Source organism: Benincasa hispida, chromosome 1 (genome assembly GCF_009727055.1).
Source record: "Benincasa hispida cultivar B227 chromosome 1, ASM972705v1, whole genome shotgun sequence".
Taxonomy (NCBI): domain Eukaryota; kingdom Viridiplantae; phylum Streptophyta; class Magnoliopsida; order Cucurbitales; family Cucurbitaceae; genus Benincasa; species Benincasa hispida.
Window position 1 is genome coordinate 82,507,273 of NC_052349.1, and position 16,855 is coordinate 82,524,127.

At 34.9% G+C, this 16,855-nt stretch overlaps 2 protein-coding genes across 2 annotated transcripts in view; one reads left to right on the forward strand and one right to left on the reverse strand.

Moving 5' to 3' along the window:
- On the forward strand, nucleotides 1–5,205 carry LOC120085828. The gene is made up of 7 exons (XM_039042040.1): nucleotides 1–203; nucleotides 1,260–1,672; nucleotides 1,765–1,817; nucleotides 2,135–2,172; nucleotides 3,142–3,589; nucleotides 3,910–4,234; nucleotides 4,455–5,205. The coding sequence occupies exons 1-6, from the start codon at nucleotides 40–42 to the stop codon at nucleotides 4,153–4,155; spliced, it is 1,362 nt and encodes a 453-aa protein (XP_038897968.1). The 5' UTR covers nucleotides 1–39; the 3' UTR covers nucleotides 4,156–4,234; nucleotides 4,455–5,205.
- The window catches only part of LOC120079651 (multiple organellar RNA editing factor 8, chloroplastic/mitochondrial-like), a 24,477-nt gene continuing 12,738 nt past the window's right edge, over nucleotides 5,117–16,855 (reverse strand). The window contains exons 4-7 of the mRNA XM_039033925.1: nucleotides 7,829–8,218; nucleotides 7,108–7,205; nucleotides 6,941–7,006; nucleotides 5,117–6,090 (exon numbers count right to left, since the gene is read on the reverse strand). Coding sequence (XP_038889853.1) covers nucleotides 5,384–6,090; nucleotides 6,941–7,006; nucleotides 7,108–7,205; nucleotides 7,829–8,218 — 1,261 coding nt within the window. The 3' untranslated portion in view covers nucleotides 5,117–5,383. The remainder of the gene's footprint in view (nucleotides 6,091–6,940; nucleotides 7,007–7,107; nucleotides 7,206–7,828; nucleotides 8,219–16,855) is intronic.

A 16,855-nucleotide genomic window follows, 5' to 3' on the forward strand; every position in this document is an offset into this window, starting at 1 on the left:
TTCAGTTTCAGAGTGCAATTTGATCATTTATTAAACTAAATGACCAAAACAAATGTTCAATTTTGGATTTTATGGGCATTTGGGCTGTTGGGTCCTTGGGATTCTTCTTCTTCTGCAAACCCATTTCGGACGCCGCTCGCCGGTTTCTTCGTCGGCCTCCACCTTATGGATTGCCATTTCACTCGAATGCCATACACTCACATGTAACTCACTCTCCATTCTCCTACATTTTCACGTTCGCCGGAAATTTTCTGCTTATGGGTTCAACGGAACTTAGTATTTTTTTCTTTGCTTTCCTCTCTGATTCTAACTCCCCGCCATAATTCTCTCCCATTAACATCTCTGTTTTAGCTTTCATGGAAGTGGCCATGAATGTTCTGGCTCCAATTACGTTCTTTCTGTTTTAGAACAAGTAGGGGTCATTTTCCTCGAGTTTGTTTTTTGGAAATTATTTTGCGTGCATTCCTCAATACTCTGAAGGGGAAAGTTGAAGGGCAATGGGACTTAATAATTCAATGAGACTTAATAATTTATATATCCTGCATTTTAGAACCTCATGACCTTCTTCGCTGCTACTAGTGTACTCTAATCATTATGGATAATGAACTCTGGATCTGGAGGACAACAAATGCAAGGGTGAGGGTTTGGACTCCAATCACTATAGAAGAAAAAGATGCTTTGACTGCTTAGCTATGCTCGATTCTGGTTTAAATTTTTTGCTTGATAGTCATGGGAGATCTGTAAATACAGGAACTGTTTATTTTACTGGCGGATCGAATTAATAGCAAAACATGAATTTAACTAGGCTTTTAGGACATTATTTTGGCTGGATACAATGAAAGAAGTTAGTAATTTCATGTTGGAATGCAACCACCAATATCGTTTTGGATTATGTTACTCATTTTGGAATTGAACCATAGATAACTCTCCACATTATTGATATGTCACTCTTCAGTGATGGCATGTACATCAAAGCAACAATCAAAAGATTGGAGCCATGATGGAACTTTTAAAACTACTGCGATCAAATTGAAACTAAAGTTGAAGCATATAATTAAAGAAAGATATTTATAACCTTTTTTACATTTTTTTTCATTGACTATTTTATAGCATTAATATTTATCAGTCAGATAGAAGTGAAGGATTGTGACTGTGTAAAATTGAGGGTGTTTTTCTTAAGGGTCAAAAGAGAAAACATAAGATGTTTCAATTCTCGCTTACCAGACATTTATTTCATTGCATTTCTGAATGTATTACAGGAGATTATTAGGTACAACACTATCAGTTAATCTTGCTCCAAATCCTGCCCTCTGGAAGATTTCTTATTACCCGATAGCCAATATCAATCTTCCTCCAAATGCTGGGCCAATTAATCAGCAGATGACTATAATAAGGAGTGATTCAGTCTTTTCTCCTTTAGATATTTTTAACAGAAGGAGTTCTTCACAAGCCATGCTTTTCATGGTTGATGAAGGTAGAAATTCCAACTTTGCCGAGTGCTACAAGTCTAAGTGTTCCTCAGGTCCTATTGAGAAGCTGGTCGTGAGCAACAAAAATGATTCTCCAGAAAATCTTGAGACTGAAAATGACAAGGAATTGCAAAGACGAAAAAAGATCGGACTGGCAAATAAAGGGAGAGTGCCATGGAACAAGGGCAAGAAACACAACCTGGGTAAGTAGCATTTAGTGGGAAGGAATGGTGAATTTTAAGGCTACAGGTTATACTTGGTGGAGTTTAGGATTTTAACCTATAATTATCTGCAGAAACTCGTAAGCGAATCAAGCAGAGAACAATTGAAGCCTTGAGAGACCCCAAGGTGAGGTTCTTCCAACTTATGTTTATCTGTACTTCCTTGATGCTGTTGGATTGAATGTAGGCTTTCAGCACATTGTCTATTCCTGTCTTGCTCCAAACATTCGACTACTTGTTGCTATACGTGGCTTTTTTCTCACTGCTAGTCTTTTTTTTTTTCCATTTAGTACACATTAAAAGAAAAATAAGCAATTAAAAGCAATGGAAAAGAAAAGCATGTTCTGCACGTTCACTATGGATATTTACTTTTTAAATCGAATCACCAATCATATTCCCTAAAGTAAAGTTCTCTTCTTTTTCATTTTTCCTTGAGTATTGCAGGTGAGGAGGAAGATGTCCGAATATCCCCGCACTCATAGGTTTCACTCTTATTCTTGCACACTCGTATTTCTTAATTCCGAAATGAACTTGAAAGTTGCACTGTTTTACCATGAACTTGGAAGATGCTGAATAGCCGGTCATATTCATATGCTATGACCATCATGTTTCCAGAGTAATGATGGGACAAAGTACTAGGGAGGATAGAGTAGCTGGATAACAGATTATGAGAATATATACACATCAGGTGGTTGTTGATGTGTTATTTTAGTATGTTAGAATCGAAGGTGAACTCTGGAGGAAAAAGTGCATGGAATCATGAGGAAAACTACTGCCTGGGCATTAAATGATTAGTAGAAAATTAATGGAAATAACTAAGTTGAGTTTTCATGAAAGTTCAAGGATTAAACATAACGTTTGGAAATTTGGATAAACAGTATAAATTGATCTGACATAGTAGGTGCTTGTATGTTGAAGATAAGCAAAGTTTTCTTGCAGCATTTTCATTTTAACAAAACCAATGACTTCTTTTTATAGAATTAATAAGAAGTCTAATGTAAGTCTAGATCGTAAACCTTACAATCTACATTCAAGATCTCTTATAAAACAGAAAAGGAAAAAGAAAAATCCCGTTTTAGGATCTGCCCTGAAATCATAAAAAACTTCTCATCTTCGATCGAGTTGTAACCACCCTGGCCTAGAGTTCAATAAGGCTGTGGGAAAAGAATGCTCAACTGTTATAGTCCTAGAATTGATGTCATTGGCTCCAAAATCTCGACATTTTCCCCTTGACCATGTGAAATTAAAAGTCTCTCTTTGTGTTTGAATATTCACCAGAACTTTACCGTGTACTTCAGTCCTGGGAGCAAGTTCTTGGTGACGAAAACTTATTAGTTTAAGAGAGTTTCCTCGATAACAAGTGGAATTGTTTGGCTTGATGAGGCAAATCTCGTCTTTTCATAAGGTATTGACTTGCTAGGCAGTTGAATCTTCATTTATTCTATTTGCAGTGATCAGGTTAAGGTTAAAATTAGCTCTTCACTCAGATGTGTTTGGGGAAAGAGACTAATGAAGAAGAGATTAAATGAGACATTCTTTCTGTCGTGGATGGAAAGCATAGCTGTTGCTGCAAAGAAAGGAGGGAAGGAAGAACAAGAACTCGACTGGGACAGCTATGACAAGATAAAACAAGAAATACTTCACCAAGATCTTCAACGGGTTGCAGAGAAGACAAAACTAAAAGTGACGAGAGCAGAAAATGTGAAAAAGAAAAAAGTCCAAGGGATGGTTCATAAGAAAGAAAAAGGGGAAGACAATTCCAAAACAAAGAAGTTGAAAATGTGTTCCAGAAGAAGAAATGGGGGGAAAAGAAAGGGAAAAGAAGGAGATGACACCCTGAGAAAGATGAAGAAATCGACTACCATCGAAAGATCAAAGCTTAAGCAGAGATTGAAAAAGGTAAAGATCAGGGAGATTCTGTTGATTTACTCAAATAGTTTGATTGAAATTGTTGTTCCTCAAGTAGAAAGGCAAAGCTTGTGATTGCTCATTTCCACTGGATGAATCAAAATGATAGCAAGCATGCAATGGAACTGATCTATAACAAAAGCTCACCTATCATAACAAATTGGAAATGTAAATTTTTTGCCCAACTTTCTTCATTTTAATTTGCCATCGCTCTGAAATGTAAAATGGCACTTTATAATATCAAGGTTCTTACCACATTCTTATGTCTTCTTATATTGTTGTTATCCTCTTTCACTTGTCTTTGAATCTAGATTCGCAAAAAGATTTCAACAAATGGTGCAGTCATTGCCCAAGGAAGTATAGCTTCAGTGGCACCCAAAAACACATCCTGGGAAAAACTGGATCTGGATCTTATAAAGAAAGGTCAAATGAGGAAAGAAGTATCACTGGCAGATCAAATTCAAGTTGCCAAGAATAGAAAAGCCGAATCTACAGCCTGCAAAGTTCTTATAGCCTCTACTTTGACATACCAGTGCACCGGGTTTGCGGAAGGGTAACCTTTGACTGATCTTTACTGCTTGCAGGAAGAGTAAATATCTAGCATCTGCAGGCGTCTTGTCCTCCCATTAATTCCAGGTGATTTTCATTTTATCAATAAACTTGTGTATTTATATGTAAGGTAGGAACTAGGGTCTTTTCTTACTCTCAATGTCAGAATTCCATCGGGAGATGAAAAAGGTTTTGCATTTTGTTCAACATGATAATAACACACCCAGTAATTCTTCTATTGCATAACACACAAATGATCCTTCTGTACCTATTTCTTGTCTGTAATTCCTGTTTCTGACTCACGCAGATTCTGGGAACATTTAGATCCTTTGAGCTACCGAAGCTTGTTCAAGTAAAAAGATTAAAGCTCAGGAGTGTTGGAATACTTGAGGGAAGGCAGTGACAACTGACAAGAAGTTAAAAAGTTTTACTCTGTATTTGCAGAACCTCAATGTCCATGGCAGCCGAAAAAGATGACTTGCCTTTTTCCCTACGACTTTTGCAATTGAAATATAGAAAAGAAAAGTTAACAATGGAAAGCATTTATGGATGGTTATAGAGGAGTTTTTGAGTATAGCTCAATTAGTTAAGACATCATCCCTCAATCAAGAGAATAGTTGTTCAAATAATTTTACTTTCACATTGTGCAAAAGATGACTTTAGCATAAATTATAATTTTACGTCTTTCAACTTCCAACTGAAAATCTCTCTTGCTTCCCTAAGATTTAGAACAGTGCCCAAAATATTAACTTCGCTTCAAGGTAAAATTCCTACAATCATTCACCATATCTACTTATCATAAAGCTCCAAATGATATACCCCCAATCATACTAATTCTAATAACTTAATTAACAAAATACCAAAATTTTCTGTTGGAACGGCCATCGATATTTACACATTAGTTGCAACAACAAATGATAACCCTCATCTTAACCAAAAAGAGAATCTCCAAAGGTTATTTTTTTCCAATTTTTTTTTTTTTTTTTTTTTATAAAAAACCGTAAAACATGAAGTGTTTTTTCGAAACAAAAAATTAGCTACATCATTAAAAATAAATACAAGGAGCGTTGTTGTATTTAGAACACCTAACATGTTCTGAGCATATACCCTACTCAAAAAGCAAAGCATTTAGTTCAACTCAACGTTCAGTAGGATTTCAGGGTAGAACCTAGCAGCAACTAAATCCAAACAACCAACGACTTATGCAAGTTTGAGACTTCCCAAACCAGTTGAGGACTATTCTTGTTGATTGTTATGCACATTATTAGACCATCCACCAGCATTAGGTTGCACCCCTCCATAGCTGTTCTGTGCAGGCGGCCTGCCCGAGATTGAAGGTCCACCATAGTTGTTTGGTTGTGGTGCTCCCCAATAGTTGTTTGGCTGTGGCCCCCCAAAATTGTGTGGTGGTGCTCCCCCGGGGTTTGGTGGTGGTGGTGCATAGTTGTTTCGTGGTGGTGGTGGTGACGGAGGTCCATTAAAGTTTGGTGGTGGTGGTGATGGAGGTCCATTAAAGTTGTTTAGTGGTGGTGGTGGTGGTGGCCCATTAAAGTTGTTCCGAGGTGGTGGTGGTGGTGGTCCGTTAAAGTTGTGTGGTGGCGGTGGTTTGTTAAAATTGTTCAGAGGTGGTGGTCCTCCCGGATAGTTGCCTTGGGGCATTCCAGCATGGTTGTGAGGAGGCATGCTGGGACTAAAGTCTTTGGGAGGCATACTACTTGGAGCTGGTGGACTCATGTTCGGTCCAGTAGGTTGATTTGTTGAAGCATTTGGAAATTCTCTATTTTGCATGTTATCCCTCCTCCTCTCAAAGTTTCTTGACCTATCAAAATTGCGAGGCCTATCATTGCGCCTATTCCTCTCATTTGCTCTAGCATTGTTTCTAATCCATTCCTCGTGGTACTTCGGGTCATACGGAACAGCTTGTCCGTTTATAAAAGGCTCCCCTGTCAAAGGAAAAAACATACACAGAAAATCAGATAACATTTCTGTACAACTGCATACTAAAAGGCAAAATAGTTGTAGCCTAGAAGTGCAAAATAGTTGTAGCCTAAAAGTGGACTAGCAGAATACTATTTAACGAGTTCTCCAATAGGTAAGACACTACAACAAAGAGATATTGGCTTTACAATTTACCCCTAATTATTTGCAAGAAATATGTGCCTTCCAATTTTATTTGTCTGATGTGATGATAAGGAACTTCAAGATTAGAGCTTTCATTGAAATGCCCCTATACTGTTAGCCTGCTCAAGAGTGCATTACAATCTCAGACACATTTTTTAGCTTTCTAACATCTTAAGAATGTGAGCTGAATGAGTCAAGATCCTAAACCATCATACAAGAGCTTCAACTTTTCAAGCAAGTATCTAACATTCAATCTCTCTTTATAGTCTTCATTTTTGTAAAGGTAAAAGCTACTTACTAACTTAGAATGGCATATTTCAACTTTTTTTCTCGGCAAAATTTATCATGTACAATTTCATATGATATTATGAACATTTTAACTTCTAGCAGCTTTAAATTGAAATAAAACCTTCTCTAGGAAAAAAAATTAAAGAAAAAAAGAAAAAGAAAAAAGGGGGCAGAGAGAAAACAATAAAACCAGTCTAGTTAAGATTTCAGCATACAAACTTGTTTTTAATATAGACTAATTTCTGCTTCCTGACAAGGAATATTCAATTAGAACTATTGATCTCTATTTAGAACTAAAGGGTGAGGATGCGATAGAAACAATAAAATTAGACATTGAGAGTGGTAAAATGTTCATTTGCATACTTAAAAAAGATTAGGAATTACCTCCATAATCTTTATTCTTAACGTCCAAGTATGAATCAGGAAGGACCCAACGAACCTTAGGCAACTCTGAGGAGGAAAAGGTACGACTTCATATAATCAATACAAAAGAAAGAAATAACCAAGACCAACACAACGAAACAAAAAGAAAACAAGACACAAAAGTGTACCTTTGATTTTGTAAGAAAGTTCTTCAGAAACAAGACACCCGAATGCAAAGTAGCATCTGGTTGAAACAGAGTATATTTTCATCCTAGCTTCTTCCTCACTGTAACAATAAGAAACCAAATAGGCAAATACAGTAAAAACCAATGACTACAAACACCGTTTATCACATAGACGCCGATATACTGCAAATTATCCTTTAGAGAAGGAACCGATAGAGAAAATAGTACATGTGGTGACCCGGAATTCCATCTAGAATTCTCAAATTTCATCTCTCATTTAAAAATCAGAGCATATGGATAAAGAATCGATACTGATAGTGAACTTTTTTAAAAATTGACAATGGCGTCGTCAGAGACAAGCGGTTCCACTAATCACCTCACATCCTCACATGCCATTTACTTTGAAATAAGAAATATACTTGAATACATTTTACCGCGAGAGAAATATTTCAAACATTTGATACTAAGAAAAATCCCATGTGGAAATGTTTCCGTAGATAACACAAACCCAACCCTAGTTTCTTCTCTGCATATTTTTCTTCAGCATCCATTAAAAATGAAAGAACTCGCCATTATGTTCTAAATACCAAACTATAATCCTAGAACTCCAAAAGAGATACGATTAAATGCAATCATCAGGGTAGCCAGACGCTGGGAAAGAGAGAGAGAGAGAGAGAGAGAGAGAGAGAGAGAACAAATACAATCGACGAAAACGAGAATTCACCTTCCGACAACCATGGCAAGCGTTTTGATATAGCTGTCGATAATCTCATCCCTCGTGAGATTCTCCTCTGGCTTTTCCATGACAACGAGCCAGTGTTCAAAATCACAGCCATCAAGCAATATGGTCTCCTTGGGTGGGCGATTGGACCAGTTAGGATTCGGATCATTGAGAGACGAAGAAGCGGCACGGGTAGCTAACTCCCTCACGCTCGGAGCTGCAGAGAGACAGCGGAAATCGGCAGCGACTATAGCAGCGAGGGGACGGAGGCGGCGCAGAAGGGAGAAAGAGGAGTGAGAGGAGGCGGAGATGGCGGCTCCGGTGGCAGTGAGAAAGGAACGAGAGAACATAGAAGCCAAAATTAGGGTTTTAGGATCGGAGAAGAGAGAAGAGCTGAGTCGCCATGGGAAGAAGTTGAAGCAAAAGACGAGGGTTTTGCCAGGACTTATTCACTCTTTAAAAGGAAGCTTGTTTGCAATTTAAAAATTATATTATTAAAATTCTAAAAAATTAAAAATCAAATTTTCATCTTGTAAGAAAGTTACAACGTTAGTTAAAACTTCTTTTTTCTTTGAAGGGAATTTCTTTTCTAATTACCTTCCTTTTCCCACAAAACCATTCAAATTGAGGTTCATATATATTATAATATATATATAATCTTTTTTATTTATTTATTTTTTTTTATGGATTGCCTTCTCCGCCTTTATGTTTTATGACTCGACCCCACTATGTTATGAATTATAACATTTTGCTTACGTTAGAGGGCACTTTCAGCTTTTCCCATGAACTCGCGCTTGGGATGAGATCTCCAACCCGACGTCTTTTTCAAAGCCCGAACCTAATGTTATCATAATAATGCGACAAAAAAATTTAAGGGGAGACTCGAAGGCCTTTGGGTTAGGGATGAACTCACCAGCCCGATTGCTTTTCTAAAACCCAAACCCGATTTCAAGTATGCAACCCAATTGAATAAAATTCAAAACTCGAATGGTTACTTGTGACATCATGACAGTGGTGAATTTTAGTGCAAAAAACACTAAAATAAATGTTAAAAGTCACTTTTGGTCTATGAATTTAGGCTAGTTGCATAAATAGAATTCAAGCACAAAATAATAGAATATGTAGTACAAGGATAAAATAATTGCATGCATACATAAAAAAAATGGTAAAAGACTAAAAAGCTTATGCCTAGTCATCATTTTGTTGTTTCTTCCCAGTTTTCTCAAATTAAAAGCTATCACTTGCTATTATCAGCTGCTGATAACTTCTACAATTGCTATCGATGATAATTGCTATCAGCGGTAGCTTTCAATTTGAGAAAAATTAATACAATCTTGAAATATTAGCTTTTAATTTGCTATCAATTATCAGTAGCTATCATTGATTCACTTTCATCAATTGGAATCAACCTTGAAATATCATTACTTAAGACTATCAGTGGCTATCAATGATACATTATAAATAGTGATCAACTTTGAAAGAAGACCAACAACTTTGATTACCACAGTAGTTATCACTAATAATCTTTTATCATGACTATTACTGATAGCAGCTATCAGTCGCTATCACTGATAGACTTTCATCAATTAACATCAACCTTGAAACATTAACACTTAAGGCTATCGGTGATAGACTTCTATAACTGGTTATCATCTTTGAAAGAAACTCGATATATAGATATCACCTAAATTTTATCACCGATATCACTAACATCACTCAAATTGTGGTTATCATAGTTTCTTTCATTGATAACATCATTGATAAGATGCTATCAATGATCTCACTGATATTATACTATCAGTGATAATTCTCTATCACTGATAACGTGCTATCAGTGATAGCTTCTATCACCGATAACGTGCTATTAGTGATAGCTTCTATCACCGATAATGTGCTATCAGTAGTAGCTTCTGTCAATCATAGCCATTGGACACCTTTTTTCCCATTTCTTGTCCTTCCCAAATATTTTCTTTTCATTGATAACTTCTCTCACTGGTAAACATGCTATTAGTGATAGCTTCTAAGCATTTCACTTATATTTTAGTTCAAGATTCAATTTTATTAATTAAATTCACTAAATTGGCTATAAATGATAGATTTCTATAAGTGGCTATTATGAAAATATAATCAAAGATTAAGCTATCAACGATAGAAAATATTATTGACTATCACTGATAAACTTTCATTTTCTATTTCTATTTATTATTTGTTATAATAATCAAACTTGATGATTGACTTGTTGGTGTTAAGTCACTTATGAATTAAGTACGTTCAAGTCTTGCGTATGAAACTCAACCTCATAATTCTTGTGAAAAAAGGGAAGAAGAAAAAAAATTCAAATAAAGGAAAGAAAATTTTTAAAAATAAGAGAAACAGAAGAAGCAAAAACTGAAGAAATGAAAGAAAATTAAATAGAAAAAAAGGAAACAAAAACCAGAGAAATGAAAGAAAAATTAAAAAAAGAAAAAGAAAGAGAAGAAGCAGAAAATCAGAGAAAGAAAAGAAAAGAAAATAATAAAAAAAAAAAGAAAGGAAAGAAGCAAAAATCAAAGAAATGAAAGAAAATAAAAAAAAAAGAATAAGCAAAAATCCAAGAAAGAAAAGAAAATTAAAAAAAGAAAAGGAAAGAAGCAAAAATCAAAGAAATGAAAGAAAATAAACAAAAATCCAAGAAAGAAAAGAAAATTAAAAAAAAGAAAGGAAAAAAAGAAGGAAATGAAAGAAAAGAAAAAAATAAAGGAAAGAAAAAGAAAGAAATGAGAGAAAATAAAAAATAAATGAAAGAAGAAAAAATCGTATAAAGGAAAGAATAAAATTAAAAAAAAAAAGGAAGAATAAAAAACTGGAGAAAGAAAGAAAATGAAAAAAAAGTAGGGAAGAAGTAAAAATCGAAGAAAGGAAAGAAAATAAAAAAACTAAAAAAAAGGTGTGCAAAAAACAAGATAAAGAAGGGCGAAATTGGAAATTATAAAAAAAATCAAAGATTGACTAACTCATTCATATTTGCAAATATTTTAAATATGTAATATATTTTTAGATTTTTTCTCTTATTCTACTGTCTATTATAAATATCCTATGAATTTTAGTTTGTAAAGATTTAAGCCCATTTGATAACTATTTCATTTTTTTATTTCTTATATTCTTATAAACATTCATTCTACATATTGAATTATTGATGTTATCATCTACTTTTCAATAGTCGTTAGAAAAGATGAAAATTATGATAAAAAAGTGGTAAGAAAACAAAAATAATTTTTAAAAACCTAAAAAAAAAAAAAAACCAAATAATGGTTTTCAATATGAGGCCTTAGTCTCTTGCTTTCAAAATTATAATAGTTTAGTCATTCAACTTTTAATTACCAATTCTATAGTTTACCATGATTTAGTTTCTATCATGAAGAAACTAACAATTAAAGTTTGATGACATTCTTACCCATAATAAGTGATGTTTGATAAATTGTCTCAAGATCAAATTTGTTTATAGATTATATGATTAAGTTGTTCATAATCAAAATTGACAATTAAATTTGATAATATTTTTTACGATAGGGACTAAATTGTATCAAATTTGAAAGTATAGAGACTAAGTCCCGTTTTGCAACATTTTGTTTTGTATTTTTTTTGTTTTTGTTTTTTAAATTAACCCTATGGACATTACTTTCACCTCCAAATTTTTTCTTTTGTTATTTATTTTTCACTAATGGTTTAAACAATCAAGCCAAATTTTGAGAAATAAAAAAAAGTAACTTTCAAAAAATTGTTTTTGTTTTTGGAATTTAGTTAAGAATTCAACCATTTTACTTAAGAAAGATGCAAATCATGGTAAGAAATATGGATGAAATAGACTTAATTTTCAAAAACAAAAATAAAAATAAAAAACCAAATGGTTACCAAAAGGGGTCTAAATTGTTACAAATTTTAAAATATAAGGACCTACTTGATAAGGTGTTAAAATTTAGGCAAAGTCCATTCTTTGATTTTATGTAAAGTACTCTTGGGTCAAGACCCGTGATTGATAGTTAATGAGATCCCCATATGCAATGACAAAGATTTATTCAGGAGACGTTTATTTTGTAGGAGTCTAAGATTCACATAACATAGACATCTGGATTACTGTGTTTGTATTAGATAATATAAAATATCTTGACATCTAGATATTCTCGGGCATCCAAAAATGCTATTATGAAGGACATTTTGAGAGTTTTGGATGCTCTCCTGAGAACATGAGTTTTTCAGAATTCCCATGTCGAGGGCATCCCTTCTTTTACTTTTTTTAATCATTAATTTTTACTTATATATATCACCCTTCTTTATTTGTATTTTATAACTAAGATAAATATTACCAGCCATACATCCCTTTTTTTCGTTATATTGTAATTGTTTAATATTTTTAGAAAGATGTTCAAATTTAAATGTAGATTATTTATTTTATAAGAAATCTTAAATTAAAATGTATTATTTTATTGAGAAAAACAACTTGCAAGTTTAATATAAACAATATTGTTTAAAAAGAAATTGAAATTAATAAAAAAAAAATGGTATATAAGTTCAAACTATATTAAAGTAGTTATAAATGAATGAAAGACATTCTTGGAACATTATGTAAATTCAAGAAATTTCTGTTTGGGCTCCGGAAAGGCGTCGTCGTACACGTCTCCAGTCCGAGAAAAGAAAGATAATAGAGAGAGAAAATCCCCAATCTAAGACTTGTACCACAAATGCAGTAAAATGGTAAGATCGGGGTCAAATCTACAGAGAGTCTAATGATCAGTCAGAACAATTTAAGAATTCCACATTGGGGGGGGGGGTGGGGGGATTGTTTGATTGTGCGCAAAATAAATTTGACAAGCAAACAGAAAAACAGAGACTAAGCCACAAAAAGGGATTGAATCAAATTGATGGAAAAATTTTGGATTTTATTTGTATGCTTTTTATTTTCCATCCTTAGGCACTAGTTAATTTTACTAATTTTATGAACCCTTCAACCCATTAGAATATATAATAGCCCAATTAGCCAATTTTGATAAAAATCCAACTAGCACTAATTCAATTATTAACTCTTCCTTCTTAGTGACGTACAAGTTAAAACTGAATTGCAATACAATAGGGTTCAATTGTTGAGACATACTACAAACCGAAAAAGCCATATCTTGTAGCATGATTAATTGGAAAATATTATACTAGGCCAAAAAAAGTCTAGACCCTAAACATGCGATCCTAATATGTGCAACTAAATCAATCAACATTGCATAGACTATGACAATATTGCAAACAATAACTTTGATAAATTAATTTGTCAGGTCAATTCATTGAAACTCTATTAAAATTAACAGAAATCCGCCCAAAGGGTTCACAACAATTAAGTAAATTTAACTAGCAACCCTTCAAGAATTAAGCCATACAAATAATCAAGAGAATTTACCTAGCCTTTAAAAGGCATATCAGAATCACAATGATTTGTTGAGAAACGAGGATAACTATGGCAAACTTTGTATAACAATTCAACTACAAAGGCTCCCAAAACTAGTTTAACTCTTCAATTTTTTCTCTATTATTCGTTGTATAGAGTGTTGGCCCCAAATGGCTCATTTATAGGTTTGTCGCAGCGTCGCAATGCTAGGGAGAGCGTCACAACGATGTAGAGCATTTTTGTTGAGCATCAAGGAGGTGTCACAAAGCTTTCCCTTGACGCTTGGTTGTGTGCATGTAGAGGTGGAAGTTCTGTCAAACTACATAGCATTGCAACATTAGGGTTGAGCGTTGCAAGGCTACCATTCTGCCTTATAGCATTGGAGATGAGCGTTGCACTTGTGTTGTGACGGTGGCGTTGTTCCATCTTCGGAGCGTTGCAATGCTAGCCTACACCTGAGCATACTGCCTTCATACATCGAGCGACCATTAGGTTTATGCTTTGGAGGGGCGTTTGTCCGATAGCTAAGTAGGTGTCGTTAATTCTACCTAACCCGAAACAAACAATATTTATAAAGCTCGAACAACAACCTAGCTAACTTGTAGTTAAAGTGGAAGTAAGAGGTCGATCCACAAGAAAATGTTATTTAATATTTTCTTTAACCGAGCTTAACTATAAAGCTATAAAACAGGGATTTTTTTATTAAGACAAGAAACATGGTAAAATTCAAAAGATAAAGGACAGTTGTAACTAAGGACAGTCTCTACAAAGGCGGAAAACTAGCATAACCTAGTCAAGAAAGCGTCCTAATCAACAATTAAGGTAGGATAGCCCTAACCCTAATCTAGGATAGCCCTAACCCTAATCTATCTTCATGATTCTACCTCTATTGGGTTCCTTAGCGGTCATATAGAAGAGAAAACATGCGTATTAACACAATACTTCAAAGCTCTACCTCTACCTCTAAATAATACTGAGCATGCATTTCTTTCATAAACCTCTCAGTACTTAACAAGACCATCATACATCCTACTATGCATTTCTCTATTAAAATTATGTAAATATTCACGAGAGATAATAACAAATCCTAATACTTCAAAGCTGTGATATTCATGATATATCGAAACTATAAAACTATAACACTCACACTATGTGTTAATTATCAAAGTTATTACACTTACCTTAATTGCTTAGGAGCCTTTCTAATAGTTCCCTTTTCTACCTCGGGCTCCCTTTTTACCCCTAGAATCCAGATCTAACTTACATCTTAGATTACTCATAGTTATAAACCTTATTTTGAGATACTTCCTTCTACAAAACTATTCTAAAATGTCTCAAGAAGATTACCATAAAATATTAGCTTATAACTCTTCATGGTTTAGTCAGAATCATCCAAACATCAAGAATGGCCCAGCTTACCCGATAGCTCGACCCCTCTATCTTTTTCTCATTCTTCAGCCCAATTCCTTAGAGATCCAGCAGCCTCACCATGAAAACTAGACTCTCTTATCTTTTAGATGGCTTTGAAATTACATCAAACGCTCGAGTAGATTGGGAGATCTCCTCGTCTTAAGTTGATGTATTCTCCTCCACCCTCACTGTCCAATGCACTCTACTCTCCCCCTCTTTTTACAAATTTTATGATTTGTGATTTGAAAATGAAAACCCAAAGGCTCTATTTATAGGCGTCCAAACCTCCTATGGTGTTGACATCACCTACTTGGCTGCATGGCCAAGTGGTTACTTCTCCCTTCATCAACGTAAGCTTACCTCACTTTGGCTCAAGGTGTTCTTTCCATACGCATCCACCACAATTTCTTAGGGTTTAAGAATTCTCTTAATAAGACACCTAATTTTGGTTGACGTTTGCCCTTGCATCTTCAATCTTTGTTTGTATTCAATTTAGAGTTTTCAATGTATAATCTATAAGAACGTGGCCAAATTCAACACATAAATACTTGCCCGGCCGTTTAATGCACAGGCGAGTTCCTTCGATCGCGTGGGCGTACGTCGAATTGAGGTGTTTCAGGTCTGTTCTCGCTCTCTCCGCTCTCCCCCTCTCCCACTTTCTCTTCTAGTCTCGCTCTCTCCACTCTTGCTCTCTCCCACTTTCTCGCTCACAATCTCACTTCTCTCTACTCTCGCTTCTCTTTCCAACTTTTTTCGCTCAAACTCTCGCTCTTCCCACTTTCTCGCTCACAATCTCACTCTTTCCAACTCTCGCTCTCTCCAACTTTCTCGCTCAAACTCTCGATCTCTCCAACTTTCTCGCTCAAACTCTCACTCTCCCCCACTTTCTTGCTCAAACTCTTCGCTCAACTGCTCTTCCAATCTTATTCTTTCCAAATCTCGCTCTCTCCAACCTTCCCTCTTCCAATCTCGTTAGCTATCTGTGAATATGGTTTTATCTCCGTGTAACTTCCACACGAATTTTCCCAAATAATTTTCTATATTTTCCTCAGTTCTTCAATCCTTTCTTCACTATTTCAGATTTAAGTCTTCAAGGTTTTCTCTTCTTTTTATCCTTTTAGGGCCTCTCTACTCGTACTCCAGGATCAAATATGGTATCGTAACTATAATACCTAACCATTATAGTTTACATTCACTCTACTAATTGTTGCTCCATAGAAGGTGATAATTATTACAGTTATTATGACAATTGTAAAATTATTAGATTATTTACATAACATAGGATTTAACTTTCTCCTAATTAACCCCTTAATCACTTACTTAAGTAGGAAAATGGAGATCTGAGTTTCACAGTAAGAGCAGAGAGCGGGCCGACTCTCGCGAGAGCGAGAATATCTTTAGAGCACGAGTAGAAACAGTGTAAATGCCTGGCAGCAAGAAATTTCTCCAGGCTCTTTACTATACTTGCATTGTTATTTGTACTTCATCTCATATCTATTTAATGGAAGTTCTATTTCTACATCTGCTCACTCTCTTAATACGCATGAGTAGTTAAACTAGTTGAATGGATTGAGAAGAACTAAGCTAACATGACCTAGGAAGTTCATTGTTTGCAATTGTCTTATTTTATGTTGTGCAAAACACCTTTTAGAGTTACTTGAGAGAGAATCTAGAGAAAGAACCTAATGTCTCGAGAGAGCTAGATTAGAATCTGGACTCAAAAGAGCAAGATTAGGCTTGCATAAACAAGAGATAGGGACTTAGAGATAAGCCTTGTTTGTCAACTTGCATCGCATGCATCCTAGGAATAGGAGTGATATTATGTGGTCGCATATTTGTGTGAATGTCATGTTGTCATCGCATAAATAGAGATAGAGGTTTATGTGTAAACCCTGTAGACTTATCACATATTTATCGCATGTGTTCTAGCCTTAGAAGCCATAGCACTCATGCCAAAAGGTGGTTTACTATTGTATGCATGTTGCATGATCGCAAGCATGAACGCATTCTCGGGAGTGTTAGCCGAAACTTTTCTCAACCCATTCACCACATATTCATCGTATTTCCTATTTACCAACTCTTTTCAAACTCTGCCACATTTGTTATTTATTCTCATCAACGCAAACAACAAACCTAATAATTTATTTAATTGGTTACTGCAAGTTTTCATAAAAATCACCAATGCAACTATTTTCACAAGTCCCTGTGTT

What these genes read in the sequence shown, in the direction of transcription:
- LOC120085828 (XM_039042040.1), top strand. Translation starts at nt 40, where the DNA reads ATGACCAAAACAAATGTTCAATTTTGGATTTTATGGGCATTTGGGCTG. An exon ending in GGGCAAGAAACACAACCTGG is followed by an intron (nt 1,673 to 1,764) that starts GTAAGTAGCATT and finishes AATTATCTGCAG; the next exon opens with AAACTCGTAAGCGAATCAAG. An exon ending in GAATATCCCCGCACTCATAG is followed by an intron (nt 2,173 to 3,141) that starts GTTTCACTCTTA and finishes TTCTATTTGCAG; the next exon opens with TGATCAGGTTAAGGTTAAAA.